The sequence below is a fragment of the Danio rerio genome, chromosome 15 (assembly GCF_049306965.1).
Source record: "Danio rerio strain Tuebingen ecotype United States chromosome 15, GRCz12tu, whole genome shotgun sequence".
In the NCBI taxonomy this organism is placed as follows: domain Eukaryota; kingdom Metazoa; phylum Chordata; class Actinopteri; order Cypriniformes; family Danionidae; genus Danio; species Danio rerio.
The window spans coordinates 3,220,454-3,233,285 of NC_133190.1; the positions used below are offsets into that span (position 1 = coordinate 3,220,454).

A 12,832-nucleotide genomic window follows, 5' to 3' on the forward strand; every position below is an offset into this window, starting at 1 on the left:
TTGTTTGGTATCCCTCCGTGGGTGTGATGGCGCGCGAACAAAATGGCGACGGTTGGCCGCGCCTACTTGTGGCTTCTTTTGCGCTCTTAAGAAACCTATGGGTGACGTCACGGATACTACGTCCATATATTTGAAAGTCTATGGTTAGAACTGACTAACATGCATGCACACACACACACACACATACATGCATATATATTTATATGCATTCTGTTGCTGCCATGTGATTGGCAGATTAGAAACTTACATTAAAGAGAAGTTAGACAGGTGTATCGTGGCTTTACATATGTACAATCATTGGCCACTTCATTAGATACACCTGTCTGACTCCTCGTTAACACACATTTCTAATCAGCCAATCACATGGCAGCAACTCAATGTATTTAGGCATGTAGACATGGTCAAGACGATCTGCTGCAGTTCAAACCGAGCATCAGAATGGGGAAGAAAGGGGATTTAGGTGACTTTGAACGTGGCATGGTTGTTGGTGCCAGACGGGCTGGTCTGAGTATTTCAGAAACAGCTGATCTACTGAGACTTACACGCACAACCATCTCTAAGGTTTACAGAAAATGGCCCAAAAAAGAGGAAATAACCAGTGCTCGGCAGTTCTGTGGGCGCAAATGCCTTGTTGATGCCGGAGGTATGAGGAGAATGGCCAGACTGGTTCCAGCTATTAGAAAGGCAACAGTAACTCAAATAAGCCCTCGTTACAACCGAGGTCTGCAGAAGAGCATCTCTGAACACACAACACGTCCAACCTTGAGGCGGATGGGCCCTTATAAAAGTGATTTTTGCATAATAGTTGCCCTTTAATGATTTTAGCATTGATCTCTTGTTCTCTCTCGTGTGCAGGTATACGCCTGGGGCTACAACAACTCGGGTCAGGTGGGCTCTGGATCCACAGCCAATCAGCCCACTCCTCGGCGGGTCAGCAGCTGCCTGCAGAACAAGGTGGTGGTGAACATCGCCTGCGGACAGCTCTGCTCTATGGCCGTCCTGGACAATGGAGAGGTGTGTTTTCATTAAAGGATATGGTTCGCCCAAAAATGAAAAGTCTGTGATTTATTTCAGCAAAAGAGACAGGGTATTTTTACATGTTTCGAACTTTCAATGAAGGCAATTATGTTATCAGTTTTATTAAAACATGCATACAGTAAAGATGACGGTCATATAAACATGCGGCTACATGATTCAGGCACAAGCCGATACGGCTAATAGCTACTCTGACTGACAGTGTTTACACAATGGCACAGCGCGTGCTAATAGAAGTACGGCTCTTTTCCTGGTGACGTAGAGCCGATCCATGAATGACAGCACATTATGTTAGCAGACCAATCAGAGCCTCTTGAGGGCGGGTCTTTCGGAGGATCTAGGAAAACGACAGTTGTTTTCATGTTAGCTGAGTAGCTTTATATAATTAACCTTAGATATATAAAAGAATAACGTGATTTGATTTTTTACAAATAAAGCATGAAAACACATTGCTTTGCTTTTTAGAAACACAACCAAGTCTTTAAAATAGACTCTGGACCAAAAAAACACTGAAAATATTTGTAAAAGAGTTCAAATTTCAGTAATCATTTTTACTTAAGCTGTTTGTAACAGGGCATGATCGAATGTATTTGATTTATTGTGTGTTTTATTTTGTGATGAAGCGAGCATGCTTGGCTCAGGACATGTTTGGCTGCTGTTTGGGCATGATCTATTACTCAATGCTTCGATATGTGGCAGGTGTTGATTGTGTCTTTCAGCCATCAGGTTCATTTTGTGCCTACTCATGAGGCACCTTGAGAACACTTGCAAATGTTCTCAAGGTACAGTTTTAAAAACTTTTTGACAGCTTTGGAGCTGTTTGATTTGATTGACAAAAAAATAATTGTCAATCAAAGTGTGATTGTAAAAACAATTGGAAAAAAAAGGCTGGTTATATTCACATACTGCTGCCAAACAACTGTGTTTAAACCCCTTACAAAAGTGATTTGTTTGCAAAATGGGTCCCCTTTAAAACAAGATAAGCATGTCTGAGTTCTGAATTTTTCAGTTGTAATCTGTTAATAAACATTTTTATAATGTCACATATGCCTTTGGCTTTGAATTTACCTGAATATTGCACACGAGACAACACCGGAATATAAGAGGAATATCTTAGCCTAGTCAAAATATACCAGCAACTTGTATAGCACTTTCACGATAATTATTATGACAATTGTTCCAAAGCACTTTTACTAAAAGTGCACATTATAAAATAGAGATACATCTAAAATAAAGCTATCAAGCATACTGCAATAACATTTTGTTTAAAATGTTCACAAGAAAATAGAAACAATGCAGTTTTCATCCAGGCTGTGGTACACTGGACCGGCTCTATACCCTCACCAGGGTGCTCGAGGGTTCATGGGAGTATGCCCAACCAGTCCACATGTGTTTTGTGGATTTGAGAAGGCATTCGACCGGGAGTATGGGCTCAGAGGCGCTCTGTTAAAGGCTGTCTCGTCCCTGTATGAACAGAGTAGGAGTTTGGTTCGCAATAAGTCAGGCTTGTTTCCAGTGCATGTTGGGCTCCGGCAGGGCTGCCCTTTGTCACCATTTCTGTTCATAATTTTTATGGACAGAATTTCAAAGCGCAGCCTTGGGCTGGAGGGTGTGCAGTTCGGTGACCACAGGATTTCATCTCTGTCATTCGCAGATGATGTTGTTCTGTTGGCTTCATCCAACATGGACCTTCAGCATGCACTGGGGTGGTTTGCTGCAGAGTTTGACGTGGCTGGGATGAAAATCAGCAACTTCAAGTCAGAGGCTATGGTGCTCCACCGGAAAAAGGTGGTTTGCCATCTCCAGGTTGAAGGAAAGTTCTTACCCCTGGTGGAGGAGTTTAAGTATCTTGGGGTTTTGTTTGTTGTTCGAGTAAAGGAAGGATGGAACGTGAGATTGACCGGTGGATTGGTGCAGCGGCTGCAGTAATGCAGTCGATGTACCGGTCTGTTGTGGTAAAGAAAGACCTGAGCCAAAAGGCAAAGCTCTCGATTTACCGGTCAATCTACGTTCCTACTCTCACCTATGCTCATGAGCTTTGGGTCATGACCGAACGGACAAGATCTTAGATACAAGTGGCTGAAATGAGTTTCCTTTCACAGGGTGGCAGGGCGCACTCTTGTAGATAGGGTGAGGAACTCTGTCACCCTGGAGGAGCTCGGAGTAGAGCTGCTGCTCCTTCACATTGAGAGAAGTCAGCTGAGGTGGCTCAGGCATCTGTTTCGGGTGCCTCCTGGACGCCTTCCTAGGGAATGTCCCACCGGGAGAAGGGCCTTAGGGATGACCCAGGACAAGCTGGACGGACTATGTCATTCAGCTGGACTGGGAACGCCTCGGGATCCCCCTGGAGGAGCTAGAGGAAGTATATGGGGAGAGGGAAGTCTGGGGTTCTCTCTTAAGACTGCTGCCTCCCGCTTTTCCGGGGTCGGGTCGTAATGAAAATGAATGAATGAATGAATGAGTAATAAAATAGACATCACTGTAATATAATATACTTTTTTCTCTCAATATACAGACATACGGCTGGGGTTATAACTGCAATGGGCAGCTCGGTTTGGGCAACAACGGCAATCAGCAAACCCCTTGCCGGATCGCCGCCTTACAGGGAATCAACATCATACAGGTGACCAAAGAGGACTTCTGAGATTGAAGGGTTTTCTGGGATTAAGTGGTAGCGAACAGTTGTATCCGCATTGCAAAATGCAGAGCCTTTTCCCCATACGACTTGCAGTATGAAATTCCATTAAAACTACCCTCTTTCAGCACTTCATACTTTCATCCAATATCTTGTTTGTCACGGGGGCATGCATGAAATATTCCTGAATGAAAGTGAAAGTGCCAAACTGCAGTTAAAGTCAACAAATTAAAAATGGAACGCCCGAAATTACATGAAGCTCTGGAGGAAACTTGGAGAGCGTGATGATGCAATTCACAATCGAATAATGTGCTAAACATGTCAAACGAGATCACGAAAGGAACATTCAAAAAGCAACTCATGTAAACAACGCAATCATATTATTCACTTATTCAGATTAAGGCACATAATTCCATTACTGATGTCCATGTAAACGTAGTTACTAACTCAAAACAATAAGTAATGCAGGGAAATGTAGTTTAATTTAATGTTGTTTATATGCTGGAAGTGTAATAGTAAAGAAAGAAAATCAGTCATGATTCAGGAAGTTTGCAGTGAAAAATGGCTTTAAATAGCTTGGTTATCTTTATGTACAATTGTCATAAAGATTACATAATAAAACGACATAAAAAATGAAACAAAATGAGTAGTGCATTGAATAGGAACCCTATAACTTGCACAGTATCTTTCAAAACTTTTATCATTTGGCTGTACTCATTAATTAAAACATCAGTAGCATGGATGGGCAATTGTATGAATATTTAGACTAAAATAGATGAATATTTTAAGGATTTTACTTAGTAATTACTGAGGATAATGCAAAACAACACTGTTAGTGGTATAATAATAAAAATTATTATATTTGTGATTATTGTCATAATAATAATGATTAATATTATTATTATTATTATTACCATTTTTAATTATATTATTATTAATATATGTGTGTGAATTAGATTTTATAGCTAAATGTTGTACTGTTTTAATTGTTTTGCCGATTATTTTATAGTCCCATTTTATTCAGTTCAATTCATCTTTATTTTTATAGCGCTTTTACAGTGTAGATTGTGTCAAAGCAGCTTAACATAGAAGATCTAGTAAACTGAAACAGAGTCAGTTCAGTTTAGTTCAGTTCAGTGTGGATTTATTTTCACTGCTGAAAGTCCAAACACTGAAGAGCAAATCCATTGATGCGCAGCTCAACAATTCCCAATCCAATCAAGCCAGTGGCGACAGTGGCGAGGAACAAACTTCACCAATTGATGTAAGTGAAGGAAAAAACCTTGAGAAAAACCTGGCTCAATTTGGCGCGACCATTTTCCTTGGGCCAAACTTTTTTTTTGCAGAGCTGCAGCCTAGGCGCTGGATGCTGGAGACATCCATCATGCAGAAGCTGAACGTGTGAGTTAGTCATTGGCGGGTGTTCAGGCTAGCCTGCGGAATCAATGTGGAGACTCGTCTGTCCCTGGGGTCTTTCTGGAATCAATCTTATGCTCTCCACTCCTTTATGAACATAATACCATCTGTTCAGGATACGGCCTTGTCCAGGATTATGGAGACCTCTAGGAGTCTTCTATGGTTGGAATCATCTCTTCATAGGTCGCAATCTCTAGAAGCCTCGGGATGAGTATCCCCAAGTGGAAGTAAGGAACATAGCTAATAAATCATCTTATTTTAGTTAGAAGACACATCGTTTGTCTTTTTTTATTATCCAAAGGCTCAAACAAAAGAGAACAGAGTCGTATAAAATATTAGAGTGATAAAATCCTGTAGAAGCTCCACCATTTGTGGTAAATTATCATACCGCCAATACCAGCTGTCTTGAAACGGAATTCATCCGCCCTTTTTCAGCCACACGAGCATTCATCTCTATTACCACACACTATTGTAAACATTCACATGCATCAACCAAAGATGACAGGTGCTCCAGTAAATCATGTGTTTTTCTCTCAGTCCTGAAGTGTGTTTGTGTCTGCAGGTGGCGTGTGGATACGCTCACACACTGGCTCTCACAGACGAGGGATTTGTTTACTCTTGGGGAGCGAACTCTTATGGGCAGCTGGGCACAGGCAATAAGAGCAACCAGGCGGTGCCCACCCTCATCAACATGGACAAGGAGAGGTGAGGCCTTTCTGAAAACTTTAATGCTGCCAACTGATGATCAACAGTTAAAATTACACATTTTAACTATTCCCATCTGGGAAAACCAAAAACAATCAAGAACTCTTGAATCAAATATGTGATTATAATACAAGTCAATGGGGCAAAATCAGCCCCCAACATAACAAAAGGGTAGTCAATTTACACAGAAGGGTCATCCCTGTGTTTCGTGTGGTAACAGCAGCTTGTGGTCTCCTGCAGGATGGTGGAGGTTGCTGCATGTCACACCAGTCACACATCAGCAGCCAAAACTCAGAGCGGTCAGGTGCTGATGTGGGGTCAGTGTCGCGGTCAGGCTGTGGCGTACCCTCACCTCACCCACTTCACCAGCACCGACGATGTCTTCGCCTGCTTCGCCACACCAGCCGTCACCTGGCACCTGCTGTCTGTGGGTAAGAGACACCATCCAGGCTAACTACCCTGGACGAGGCATTATACTTCCTAATCTTTACTCAGGGTGTTCGCAGATACTTAAAAAGCCTCAAATTTAAGTGTAAAAATATATAAATAATAAATAAATAGTGTAAAAATTAGGCCTTAAATAGTCTTTAAAATGTCTGTGTTTCAGAGGTAATGCTGCATGATTAATCAGATCGCAATCGCAATGTCAGGCTGGTGCGGTTATATCAGGGGTGTCCAAAATCTGTCCTGGAGGGCCGTTGTCCTGCATAGTCTAGCTCCAACTTTCTTCAACACACCTCCTTGAAAGTTTCTAGTATACCTAGAAAGAGCTTGACTAGCTGGTTCAGGTGTGTTTAATTGGGGTTGGAACTAAAATATGCCGTACACTGGCCCTCTAGGACCGAGTTTGGACACCCCTGGGTTATATGATGGGAAAATGTTAGGACTATTCGTTCTTTAGGGCAGAGCTATCAGTCCTTTAGGGCGGGGCTGTCAGTTGTTTAGGGTAGGGCTATTAGTTTAGGATGGGGCTATCAGTCCTTTAGGGCAGGGCTGTCAGTTGTTTAGGGCGGGGCTATTAGTTTAGGATGGGGCTATCAGTCCTTTAGGGCGGGGCTGTCAGTTGTTTAGGGCGGGGCTATTAGTTTAGGATGGGGCTATCAGTCCTTTAGGGCAGGGCTATCAGTCCTTTAAGGCAGGGCTGTCCAGGGCTTTCAGTTCTTTAGGGCGGGGCTATTAGTTATTTAGGGTGGGGCTATCAGTCCTTTATGGTCGGAGCTATCAGTTCTTTAGGACGAGGCTTTCAGTTATTTAGGGCGAGGCTATCAGTTCTTTAGGGCGGAGCTATCAGTTCTTTAGGGCAGGGCTATCAGTTCTTTAGGACGAGGCTTTCAGTTATTTAGGGCAAGGCTATCAGTTATTTAGGGCGGGGCTATCAGTTATTTAGGACGAGGCTTTCAGTTGTTTAGGGCGTGGCTATCAGTTCTTTAGGGCGGGGCTATCAGTTATTTAGGGCAGGGCTATCAGTTATTTAGGACGAGGCTTTCAGTTGTTTAGGGCGTGGCTATCAGTTCTTTAGGGCGGGGCTATTCGTCCTTTCGGGTGGGGCTATTAGTCCTTTAGGGCGAGGCTTCCAGTTTTTTAGGGGTAGGGCTATCAATGCATGTTTTGTTTCTGCCCTGCCTACATAGGAGGCAGTGGTTCAAATAAATATGCTACCGTCTGTAAAATATAGCTGACTGAAGAACTGTTTTGACCAAAGACACCCTGACCGTTACATGTGTTCTGCTGTTGAGTAGAGAACCACTGTCATCATATCTCTTATATTTCCAGTACATTTTATTTGATTTAATACTTTTAAGCAAAAGAAATCAGAAAGCAATTTGCCTCAACAGGCAGTTCTCAGCATGTCAGGGCTGTTTTAGCTCAGTTCAGTGTACTGCTGGTCTAACGTGAGCACTGATACAATGAAAAGATCATTTATACTTCTTGAAATTGGCTCACTAGTCTTAATGACTGTCAGGCACATCCAGAAATAAGCTTTAATTCAGTTAGCTTGTAGATCTGTGCAGACTCATACCGCAAACTGTTTTGATTTGCCTAACTGGCTCATCCGGTTTACGTAAAAAAACATTTATAAATATTGTATCGTTCAATAATTCTGATATCATTAGCTGATTTTAACTCATTTTAGATGACACATTACTGTAAGATGCCATAACGAGGGACAAACACATGAAATACATTGGAAAAACTACAACGAAAAAAGAGAATCACTTAATTAAAGCTTAAATTAAGTGAACGCAGCTCGACTACTGTTTTTTTTTACTTGCTTATTTGTTTCTTTGTTATGTATGGGGCTCTGCATATTACTAAACCTTTTTATTATTTATTATTACTTCACTATTAACTCAAGCAGAAATTGATTGAGTTATGAGTTGCAATTAAACTAATGAAAAGAATTTATTAGAATAATTTATATTTTTATTATTATGATTCAGACTTTGTTATTCTCCCATGTTTGTATGTAGTGTCTATGACAACTTGGTTTTACCTGCCAAGTCATACGTGTAATACAAACACATATGACAAACACAAGTCAAACTTGTAATACAACTTTAAATTACATGTTTAAAGTGTTGTTTTTCTCATTTTTCCCATAAATGACTGCTAAGTATTGGTCATTACAGATATGCTGTTTCTATTACACACACACACACCACATACACTACCTGACAAAAGTCTTGTTGTCAATTCCAGTTGTAAGCTCAACAAATAATAACTTGACTTCTAGTTGATTATTTGGAAAAGTGGCAGAAGTTGGATTTTTCTGATGAACCATTTATTGAACTGCATCTCAATCATCACAAATACTGCAGAAGACCTACTGGAACCCACATGGACCCAAGATTCTCATAGAAATCAGTCAAGTTTGGTAAAGGAAAAATCATGGTTTGGGGTTACATTCAGTATGGGGGCGTGCGAGAGATCTGCAGAGTGGATGATCAACATCAACAGCCTGAGGTATCAAGACATTCGTGCTGCACATTACATTACAAACCACTGGAGAAGGACAATTCTCCAGCAGGATATAGTTCCTTCTCATACTTTAGCCAAAGTCAAGGTGCTCCAGGATTGGCCAGCCCAGTCACCAAACATGAACATTATTGAGTATGTTTGGGGTAAGATGAAGGAGACATTGAAGACGAATCTAAAGAATCTTGATGAACTCTGCGATTATCTGACATTTTTTCTGTTAAGTTGACAAGACCTCTGTCTTGGCAAAGTCAGACCTTACTGTCCTAATTAAATAATTAAAAATCAGGGCATGATCATATTTTATTTTGGTAAAATAAGCGTCATCTTGAGGCTTTTGCCTTTCATATTAGCAACTTCTGATACCAAATGATCCCTTGGACGTTGAGTTATTATTTGTTATTCCTAAAACTTGGATGGGCGACAGGACTATTGTCAGCTAGTATCTACTTTTTAGCCGATGTATATTCCAAGTAGCAAGTTATTACTTCTACTGCTTGAACTCCAAAAAAATGACCTAAGCTGCTTGTTCGAACTACTTATTAAATAGGAGTTGATTGAACCTACACTTTAGTTTAACTTAGTGAAGTTTCGTAAACTAATTTCGAGAGGAGCACGTGATATGATTGACCGCAGCTGGTCTCTCATCTACAATCATTAGTTAGCCAATCAGATTAATCCAAACTCACTGTAAGTAGCCAAGCTAAAATCACTCCCTTATCTTTGTTTTACAAAGAAACCCCCCATCCACCCTTTCTTTCTTTCTTTCTTTCTTTCTTTCTTTCTTTCTTTCTTTCTTTCTTTCTTTCTTTCTTTCTTTCCTTCTTTCTTTCTTTCTTTCTTTCTTTCTTTAACAAGGGGAGCTCTTGAGAACTACCTGATCTCGTACTCCCCTTACATCAGTGGTCACCAAGCTTGTTCCTGGAGGGCTGGCGTCCTGCAGATTTTAGCTCCAACTTTAATCAAACACACCTGAACAAGCTAATCAAGGTCTTGCTAGGTATACTTGAAACATCCAGGCTGGTGTGTTGAGACAAGTTGGAGCTAAACCCTGCAGGGACACCGGCCCTCCAGGACCGAGATTGGTGACTCCTGCCTTACATGCTTAGACCAGGCGGGAGCCATTGGGCTCAATTATTTCCGAGCTCAGGGTTCTCTCCCGGGACAGCATGCCAAACATTTGTCAAACAATATCCAAGTATGAACTCTTGAAATAGTTTTATGTTCAATCCACTTAAAATTGTAAAAACAATAGAGCTAACTTTCTAGAAGGAATTGTGTGGAACCCTGCAGGTTTTTACCGTGTGGTGCAATAAAAAAAACACACCCGGTTTAAACATTGATCTATTATTTTCTGACTTTGTTTGGCTCGTTAGATGGAGACGACTATCTGACTGTTGCCCAGTCGCTAAAGCGAGAGTTCGACAGCCCTGACATCTCTGACCTCAAGTTCCTGGTTGACGGGAAGTGTATCCACGTGCATAAAGCCCTTCTTAAAATCAGGTAAACTGATACCTTCAGTCGAGCAACACGAGCTCTAAAAGCATTCTGCACTCTTAATTGCTTTGGTAATGGAGTATAAGGGATTTGGGATTTGATCCAGCTTCCTGGTGTACCTGAGATAGCATCAAGTTTAAAAAGAACCTCAGTTATGCAAAGAACACCTGAACATAGGATCGGTGTTTTCCCCTCCAGAGTCTTTATCGAATAGGTTCAATTCAAGAAGCTGCACTTTGTTGACTTTAACATGTACAGACACTTGCTTGATTGTGTATGCATGCACGGTTGCATACGTGCCACTCATTGTGTTTCTACTATCACCAGTTAACATTTTAAGCATATCTCCTTTATCTGAACCGAGCAGTTCAGTGCTGAAAGGTGTTTTTATTTGCTCCTGGCCGAGCTGCATGTACAGGCAAGACACTGAAGAGGAAGCTTTAAAAAATACACAAGCAGAAATAATAATGCATTGCACCCAAGCGGCAACCTCCCGCTCTCCCTCAGGAAGCCAATATGGAAGTAACTAAAACTGCAATTCATCCGAAATTCCGCTAGTCCTGGCCGTTCCTGGCTCCAAAACAGAGCAAATTTCAATTGAGCCCACTGTTAGAATGGCCAACTTTACAGCAGAAAAAAAGGTGTTTACAGCCTGGTACAAAAAAAAGATTTTAGTTATCACAGCTAATATTACCCTTCATGACAACTGTGAGGGGGGGTGAAGTTTTTTATAACTCATCCGTTTCCTTTATATTAAGTTTGCATAATTAAGGGCGTGGCCACTTGAGTGACAGCTAGGTCTCGTTTGTCGCTGTCACGTCACCTCAGCTGAATCCTGCAGATTAGCCACTGAACTCGGCATATTTATCGTATTTCTGTGTTGTTTTATGTGGTTTTACACAGTCAACTGCCTTTTGGACTTGTTTCCTACAATTATTAGATGGCATGGCATGCTGAGTGCACTTAATTGTGCTCACAAACCATTCACGTGGCCTCCATTTCCCATGTGAGTAAAGTTTATATGCTTATATACCATCTCTATACATGTATTTGTTTTATTTAAGATCATTTATCGTTTATATTTATATTTAGAGCTGACAGATTGATTAGCTGTAGGCTCTAGAACAGTCGTCTGAAGCGTTGTCATACAGTGTTATGCTGGATTTCATCAATAGTCTTACATTAACACAGACTATATCTGAAGTGTTTGGAAGTAATTCGCGTTTTCTTCCTGTTGAAAAACGTCATAAGAATAATGTTCAGTGGCTCTGTGTATTACAGCAGTGTTTTTACAAGTCTAAACACTTTATTGATATAGTATACGACCAAGCACAAGTGGTCAGAATACAAACGGGTCACAGGTGATAAAGTATTAAGCGTTCTCCCAAAGTAAAGTGTATCTGAACCAGGTCCAAGCTAAATGCCAGCAGGTGTCTGTAGCTCCGCCCACTCTCCGCCTTTTTGCCCTTGTTTGGTATCCCGCCGTGGGTGTGATGACGTGCGAACAAATTGGCGACGGTTGGCCGCACCTACTTGTGGCTTCTTTTGCGCTCTTTAGAAACCTATGGGTGACGTCACGGATACTACGTCCATATATTTTCTATGATTGCACCACATTATGCCACAGCCATATCACCCTGCAGCCCAAGACTGGTTACTCACTGAAGCTAAGCAGGGCTGAGCCTGGTCAGTACCTGGATGGGAGACCACATAGGACTAGGTTGCTGTTGGAAGTAATGTGAGTGAGGCTAGCAAAGGGCGCTCAACCTGTGGTCTGTGTGAGTCTTAATGCCCCAGTAAAGTGAAGGGGACACTATACTGTCAGTGGGAGCCGTCTTTCAGGTGGAACGTTAAACTGAGGTTCTGACTCTCTGTGGTCATTAAAAATCCTATGGTACTTCTCGTAAAGAGCAGGGGAGTAACCCTGGTGCCCTCCGGTAATCCATCATGGCCTCCCAATCATCCCCATTGACCGAATTGGCTTGATTACTCTCCACTTCACCAATAGCTGTTGTGTGGTGAGCTGACTGGCACCGTTGTCCTGTGGCTGCCGTCGCATCATTCAAGTGGATGTAAAGCGCTTTGAGTGTATGACCGTACATGATAAATGTGCTATACACCGGTGCTATATACAGATTGCCGGCAGCTAGCTCTCTGCAACTCTCACATGGTCGCCCACTGAAGCTAAGCAGGGCTGTGCCCGGTCAGTACCTGGATGGGAGACCACGTAAGAAAGCTAAGTGGCTGCCGGAAGTGGTGTTAGTGAGGCCAGCAGGGGGCGCCTGACCTGTGGTCTATGTGGGTGCTAATGCTCCAGTATAATGACAGGGACTCTATACTGCTCAGTGAGCGCCGCCCTTCAGATGAGACGTTAAACCGAGGTCTTGACTCTCTGTGGTCGTTAAAAATCCCAGGATGTCCTTTGAAAAAGAGTAGGGGTCCAGGTCTGCCCACTAGCCTATATATATATATTTAAGCTGCACAATTAATCGTTAAACGATCGCGCTCTCGATTCGACCCCCTAGGCGATCTTAATCCAGCATTTCTACAATTCTGTCAATCATATTT

At 41.9% G+C, this 12,832-nt stretch overlaps 1 protein-coding gene across 3 annotated transcripts in view; it reads left to right on the forward strand.

Moving 5' to 3' along the window:
• rcbtb2 (regulator of chromosome condensation (RCC1) and BTB (POZ) domain containing protein 2) overlaps positions 1-12,832 on the forward strand; it is a 35,387-nt gene that overhangs the window by 14,228 nt on the left and 8,327 nt on the right. For 2 of the 3 annotated variants that reach the window (XM_073924284.1, XM_005173365.6), the window contains exons 5-9: positions 856-1,014; positions 3,551-3,658; positions 5,649-5,791; positions 6,032-6,222; positions 10,144-10,270. In XM_073924284.1, coding sequence (XP_073780385.1) covers positions 856-1,014; positions 3,551-3,658; positions 5,649-5,791; positions 6,032-6,222; positions 10,144-10,270 — 728 coding nt within the window. Of the gene's footprint in view, positions 1-855; positions 1,015-3,550; positions 3,659-5,648; positions 5,792-6,031; positions 6,223-10,143; positions 12,741-12,832 lie in introns of all 3 variants that reach the window. The other variant, XR_012391199.1, reaches the window with a different exon arrangement.